General features: G+C 56.4%; 1 protein-coding gene across 1 annotated transcript in view; it reads right to left on the bottom strand.

Moving 5' to 3' along the window:
* The window catches only part of LOC123021059 (tripartite motif-containing protein 10-like), an 11,923-nt gene extending 6,081 nt beyond the window's left edge, over positions 1-5,842 (bottom strand). Inside the window, exons 1-4 of the mRNA XM_044425455.1 lie at positions 5,721-5,842; positions 5,226-5,456; positions 3,780-3,802; positions 3,135-3,271 (exon numbers count right to left, since the gene is read on the bottom strand). Of these exons, the coding sequence (XP_044281390.1) occupies positions 3,135-3,271; positions 3,780-3,802; positions 5,226-5,276 (211 nt within the window). The 5' untranslated portion in view covers positions 5,277-5,456; positions 5,721-5,842. The remainder of the gene's footprint in view (positions 1-3,134; positions 3,272-3,779; positions 3,803-5,225; positions 5,457-5,720) is intronic.
* Between the last annotated feature and the right edge of the window lie 1,459 nt (positions 5,843-7,301).

Here is a 7,301-nt window from a genome sequence, read left to right as displayed (position 1 = left end):
AGCAGCCCTTGTGAAAGGGACCTCGGGGTGCTGGTCGACTGCAGGCTAAACATGAGTCAGCAGTGTGATGCGGTGGTCAAGAGGGCGAACGCCCCCCTTGGTTGCATAGCCAGAAGCGTGACTTCTAGATCGAGAGAGGTATTGCTGCCACTCCATACAACCCTGTTGCACCCAAAACTGGAGTATTGTGTTCATTTCTGGGCTCCACATTACAGGATGGATATAGCCAGGCTGGAATCCGTGCAGCGTAGGGCCACAAGGATGGTGGCTGGATTGCAGGGAAAGCCACATGAAGCGAGGCTGAGGGAACTGGGTCCCTTCAACCGGGAGGAGACTCTGAAGGAATCGGTTGGTGACATAGAGGTGAGGGGGTGTAACATGGAGGTGGGTAAAGACCTATTTTCCCCTGCAGAGGAGGGCAGGACGCATTCCAGAGGAGCCAAGCCCCTCCTCCGAAGAGCCTTTGGCCCTCCTGGAGAATGGGCAGAGCACAAAGAGTAAAGGAGCAGGACCTGCAGTAGCGTGTTGCAGGCACATCCCTCCCCCCCGCCGCCCCCCCGGTAGGGGTGTTCCTTTTCCAACATCAGCCACTTACCCAGCAGGCTAATTCTTTCCATCATTGCACGCTTACCGTTTTCCCTTTGGATGAAGGCATGAATGAATGGAGGGACGGGTGTATCAGGTTTCTCTATTTCCAGCCGGAAGAATAACAGGCACAAGCTACAGGGAGGTAATCCTCTGACATGAGTCTGCATCTCAGCAAGCAAAAACCCCTGGAAGGTTTGGGGTGTGTGCAAGAGAGGAGGAAGGGGTGGCAGACAAGGAGGGGAGATGCATCCCCAAAATCCAGGGAACCTGAGGATGTGCACTTACATAAAAAATTGTGTGTACTACTATAAAGTGGGAAATCTGGTCTTCTGTCTACCATATTCAGCCTCTCCTGTTGCTTTGTTCTTGGTTTAACCACAATGCAGTTGCTCTTCCATTTCCCGACTGCATCCTGGGAACGACAATGCAGGTTTGCACGTTCCATCGTGGGAATGCAAGGAGCCAGCGCAAGGAGAAAACGTGGAGGCCCCCATGGGCCCCCCAGGCAGCCACCCTCACTTCCCACGCAGGGCCCCCTCCAATCACAATGCCGCTTCCCGTTCCCGTTTCCCAGGAGTGTTGGAGGCAGCAATTTGGGGTATGCCTGGCAGGTTGCACCTTCCCTTCCTGTTCCTCCACCTTTCCAATGTGGGGATTTCTGCTGAAAGGCCAAGTGTGGCTCTGAGAGAGCAAACAGGGACGGCGCCTGTGAGTGAAGGCAGGCAAGTCAGGGACAGTGGTTGGCTTTGGCCTGGCGTGTATTGCCAAAGTTTGCAGGCATTGGTGTTCTTGTGGAAAGGAGAGGAGGAGGAAGGAAATCTGAAACAAGGCCAGGAATGCACTGACATGGCGGTATCTCTGAGAGGAGGTCCCTGTGGATCACGATNGTGGAAAGGAGAGGAGGAGGAAGGAAATCTGAAACAAGGCCAGGAATTCACTGACATGGCGATATCTCTGAGAGGAGATCCCTGTGGGTCACGATATTGGGTTCCTGTCGCCTTGAGAAGCAAGCCGGAGAGGAAACTCCAGAAAAGAGACGGAGAATTCAGGCACTCTTTTGGTTGGCTTTATTCTGGTGACTGCGACTGATCCAGAATGCTTTCCAGGGCATTCTGCAGAAGTAGAAAACGGGCCCTTGACTATCTTTGCGGTCTGCAGAGGGCCTGCCATGAAGGCTCCTGGGACCTTAAGAAGTGATCCTGAGGAGGGCATTCCCAGAAACAGAAAAGAAGGGGAAGAGGGTATCTCCTGCACATGAGACTCCGGAGAAGGTGTAGAGGAGCATCTCTCTGTCAGCATCATAAAAGGCCACCCGCCCCCCATCACAGTTCAGAGACACCCGGATTGTCTTTGGCACCCTACTCATGGGCAGAGCAGAAGGAGTGCAAGAAGGAAAGTGCGACTCACAAGTAAAGGGGCCCCTTCCATTCCGCAAGGGCAGAACCGGAGAGTGTCCCGCGAATCCGCCTGGCCAGGCTTCCCTGCGTGGCTGAACCGCAGGCGCTGCCTGTAGCCCAACAGCAATTCCTGGGCAGCCGCGGCCCCCACTCCGCAGGCTGGCAAAGGGGGAAGCCACAGTGGGGCTTCCGGTGCACACGGGGACCCCAAGCTAGAAAGGGGGGCGGGCCAGAAATGGGGACAGGTGACGCTTTGTTTCTTCTGCCATGCAGCTCCCAGCAAGCAACCTTACAGGATGACCCCTCCAGATTCCAAATTTATGTGGAAATTGAATAATCATAGACTAGTAGAACTGGAAGGGGCAAGAGGGCCCTCAGGCCCACCGTCCTGCTGAGGGCAGGCCTCCTCTTGAAGCATCCCTCCCAGAGGGCTTCCAGCTGCACCTGGGCTGCCTCCAGGCTGGGACAGACCTCACCTCCCGGGCTCATTGGCTCCACTGTCGGACTGCTCCAACCGTCTCCAAAAGGCTCCTGATATGTAGCTGGAATCTGCATTCCCTTAACCGGAGCCCATTCTTGCGTGTCCTGCAACCTTTTATGATAAAAAAGAGATCTCGGCCCTCCCCTCTTGCTATCTTTTCAAATATTTGCCATCCTATCTCCCCTCAGTCTTCTTCGCTTGAGGCTAAACAGGCCCAGCTCTTCCAATCCCTCCCCCCGGGGCTTCGTTTCCAGTCCTCAGATCATCTCAACCCTTCCCAGCCTGTCTGCATCTTTCTGAAACTGCGGAGCGCTGAACTCTCTGTAATACCCAAGATGGCCACCTGTGGGCGCCCTTGAGAGCTGATCCCCTCTTTCAGCTAATTTGCCAACGAAGATCTCATGGGGCACCTCATTAGAGGCTTTGCTAAAGAAAAGGCGCAGGACGTGACCAGTCTTTCCAGTTTCTAGGTGGTGAAAACCCAAAGCAGGAATGAAAACCCCCAGGAAGCCCTCTCCACACCAGCTGATTTTCCCGGTGGGGAAACAAGGCAACAAAACATTAGTGAATTGGTGGCCAGGCAACCAAAATTCTCCCATTGCAGCTTTTACCATCACTTATAACAGCAGCAAGAGAAGGAGAGGATCTTCCCAGTCTTATCTTAATACCTTTGCATTCACTCATGACTCCAGGGAATTGCTTCCTCCATCCCTCCAGATCAGGCTTTCGATCAAAGAAGTCCCAGATCCTCCGTTTCAGCTCCAGCGGGAAAGCCGCTGGGATCTCACAGGGCTCCTCCTCACTTCTGCCAGAGAAAACAGAGGTAACCTCCACTCACCGAACCCAGGATTCCCTCTGGGAGCAAAGGAGGGCCAGCCAAGAACAAAAGGTGGGCCTCCTTTTGTGTGGGGCAATGGCCCCCAGAGAACCCTCCAGCAGCCCCACAGGTGGACGGGGCTTCAGCTGACTGGGGCAGACGGGGCAGTCTGCTTGTGTTCAGTTATTAGGGTCAGCACTGCGTGTGCTTTGTGGGTTGTGGGAAGTTTGCCCCTTTGGGGGCGATATTTGGATTGTGGGGTCTGCATGTATGAGCTTAGCGGTGGGAGGTGTGCTTTGCTGGCAGAGAGGAGCCTTCCGCCGTGCGTGAGGGAGGGGAAGGAGAAGGAGTGGTCCAAACTCAGCAGCCAGACCCTGTTTTTGTCTTGAGAGACACTGGTATCTGCGTTCTCTGCTCAGGAGCCGGGAGCAGCCGGTCCTCCCAGTGCCGTCCAGACCCTTCCCTGCACCAGTGGAAACGAGGGGGACGCACTCACCTCTGCAAGATGCTTCTCACATCCTGGAGGGGAAAGAGGGAAAGGCTCAGTGGGTGTCGCTCTGCACTCCTGAGATGCGCCTGCCCAGTCCTGTTCGGTGCCTCCACTTGAGGGCACAAAGGGATGGACAGAAACCGTCTCCACCAGGAGGCACCAGGAGGAGCTTCATGAGGAGGGACATGAATGGACTGGGAGATTCCCCCACCGCCAGGAAGCCTCCGGCTGAGTGCCAAGACTGATGCTCATCCTGGAGGCTCCTGCCAGTAACGGTGCTGCTTGCCAGGCCAACATGCGCACTGCCCTCTGGAAACAGGCGCAACCCTGAAGCACGTTCAGGAAGGGAGGATGTGAGAGGATTCAGACTCAGGCCAGGTGCCTCCCACAGCCTCTTTTGCTCCCGCAGCCTGTCCTTTGGAGGGCAGCCTTCTCCCGGCTTCCCCAGGCAGGAATCAACCAGTCCTTTCCAGCAGCAGAACACTGGGGCGCTTGCCCACAGGAGCCACACTGAGAAGCTCCCCCTTGTGTGCAGAAGACAGACTCTGTCAGGCTTTGGGGGCACCAGTTGTGAGCGGAAACATGCAAGAGGAGTGAGGTTAAGGTCTGCCCGTCCTGGGGCTGCACCATATTTGAGATTCTGTTTAGTACAGGAATAGATTACTAGATGGAGGTATTACTATTACTACCACTCTACACGACTCTGGTGCGCCCGCAATTGGAGTATTGTGTTCAGTTTTGGGCCCCTCATTTCAGAACGGATATAGCCAGGTTGGAGTCAGTGCAGCGTAGGGCCACAAGGTTGGTGGCGGGTTTGCAGGGGATGCCGTAGGAGGCGAGACTGAGGGAACTGGGTCTCTGCAGCCTGGAGAAGAGGAGACTCAGAGGGGATCTGTTGGCGACATACAGGTATGTGAGGGGGTGTCTCACAGAGGTGGGTACAGACCTGTTCTCCCCTGCAGAGGAAGGCAGGACGCGCTCCAATGGAGCAAAGCTCAGGGCACCAAGGTTCAATTTGGATGCCAGGAAGCACTTCCTGTGGAATCGGCTTCCACGAGAGGCCGTTGAGACCCCATCGGTGCGGGTATTCAAGCAGAGGCTGGACAACCACATGGTGGGCATGTCGTGAGCGGAGCCGGCTGGTGCCTGAGGTCAGACTAGATGGCCCGGGAGGCCCCTTCTGACTCGCTCTGTTTCCATGTTTCTATCTTTCTAGATCCGACCTGCCTTCCGGATTGGCAACACCACTAGGCCAGACTGCTTTGCGGTCGCTTCCCCAGCCCCGCACCACCCTCTGCTTCAGCCTGGGTCTCATGAAGGGCTTCACCGCAGGGTGGCCCCGTCAAGGGGTCCGCACTGCCTGCCTCGGCCCTCCCTCCACAGACGCAGAGGCGAGCAGCGTCTGGCTGAGTCTCCTCCTTGGGGGATGTGGGGGCTCCTGCCCCCTCCTACCTGCAGGAGTTCAGCTGCCGGCTGCCGGCTCTTCTCCTCCACCTCCCGCATGATGCCTTCAAGGGAAGAGAGTTCCTTGGAAAGCCTGGCCAGGTGGTCCTCCGCTTTCCTGGCAATCTCCTCCTGCAGCTGGTCCACCTGGGCCAGGTGACGCTTCTCTAGCTCTTCCAGGAACCGATGCAGGCACCTGAACTGAGCCACCGTCTCCTCCCGCTCTGCCTTTGTTTGCACCTGCAAGAAGGAGAGTGGGGAACAGCGGGAATGGGCAGCCGGAGCCGGAAACGGGGTCAGTCTTGCGAGGGATGCTCAGGGACCCCCCCTCGGAATGGCCCCTCTTGCATAATTGCCAGAATAGGTTCAGCAGCTTTGAACAGTGTCATGTGCTCTGCAGGGAAGGGCTGCCCTGGGCTCTCGATTCCCCGGCATTTTCTCTTCCATGTGACCCATCCTGGCTGAAGCGCCCCTTCCCTTCCATGACACATTCTGGACACTTACCAGCAGCGCCTGCTTCTCCCTTTCTGCCTCTGCTTTACATGCCAAAATCCTTCCTCTCTCATCCGTAAGACTCTCCAGGCGACGCTGCAGCAGATCCTGGAGAGGGAGGAGCAGTTCACTTTCAGTTTAGAGAAGCAGAAAAAGGTATTGAAAGGGACGTTCATGCTTGCTTCCCTTTCGCATCTTGGTGGGGTCGGGGGGCAGGGGGCTCTCAGGTGCTTTTTGATCCCAGGCAGATCCAGAAATGAGCTGCAACATGTCCTGGGCAGGCTCTGAGCCGAGATGAAGGGACGGTGCCATCCCAGAATGACCGGTCAAAACACCATTCAATTGACTGCCCTTCCTGAGCTCTTTAACTTTGAAAACGAAAAGGCTTTTTCTGCTATTTCCTCACGAGGGGAACCAGCAAGGGAGCATCCTGAAAGCGCAGGGAAGGCGGAGTGGAAGAGGCTTCCGGCCACCCCAGAAGTGACCAGTGCCGCTCTCATCCCCGGGCAGGAATGGCGGGCAGGGCAGCCCCTCTGCGGAGGAAGCAGCCCGGAAGGACACCGGCCCCCGCAAAGGGGCATTCCTGCTTTTCCTGGGGGAATTCTTCCCTTCGTCCGGAATTGCACTGGGGTTGGGCATGGCCTGTGCAGGATCTCTGATAGAATCCTTCTCTCTCTGAAATGGGCTGTTCCTCAATAAAGGAAAGACTGCAGCACCCGGAAACACAGGCAGAGTGCAGCTGGTGCCTTGAGGAAGTGCAAGGACAAGAAACGGGGAGGGGAAAGAGGGAGCACCTGAAGCTCTGAATTCCTCACAGATATTCCATGGGTCAAGGCCCTTAAGTGCACCCAGCTTCTTTGATCACCCCCTTCAGTGCTGGCCTCTCATTGGCTCTGCACCCAGAGACCAGCTGGGCTGGACACACGCCTGCACACACGCACAGGCACACGCAGGCACACACTCAGGCAAGCCGGGGCTGTGGGAGTGTGGCCCCAGGTCGTAATGCAATTCTGTACTTTATTTAACAATATTGTTTATTAATGGTTTAATCTTTCTGTCTTGTCCTCATTCGCTTGGGCTTTCATGTAGCCTTTGCTTCGATACAAGAGTTTCGGGGACACGCAAGGGCAGGCAGGAGGAGTCTTACAGGGCCTGCTCCGTATTGCAGCTCCAGTGCGAATCGTTGTAAACTCACTTGGAGGGTTGGAAGGAGGGGCAGAGGAGGAGGAGTGATTCCCGGGACCACCTTTCACCCGGGAGTGTCTGAGGCCGCATTCCCCTCCCTGCTCTGGGGCCCCTCCATGCACCTCCATCATGTGCTGCCACCCCGGCTCTTTCCTCTCCCCCTCCTCAGAGCAGGCACAAACCCTGGGAACCCCCCCCCCCCCCAGGGCAGCTACGCCTCTCCCTGCAGCATTTCAACGGCCTCCTTTGGCTCTGCACAACCCAGACCTGGTGCAGGGAGCAGCTGGAGGAGAACAACCTAAACAACTCCCACCCCACAATCCCGGGGCTTCTGGGCTTCCCCCAGATCCCATTTACACAAGAAAGAACACGCGTGTGAACAGCAATCCTGCCTGGCCCTTCCCAGGG

This window comes from Varanus komodoensis, unplaced genomic scaffold (genome assembly GCF_004798865.1).
Source record: "Varanus komodoensis strain SLA01 unplaced genomic scaffold, ASM479886v1 scaffold1544, whole genome shotgun sequence".
Taxonomy (NCBI): Eukaryota; Metazoa; Chordata; class Lepidosauria; order Squamata; family Varanidae; genus Varanus; species Varanus komodoensis.
This window is presented reverse-complemented; position numbering and strand designations above follow the sequence as displayed.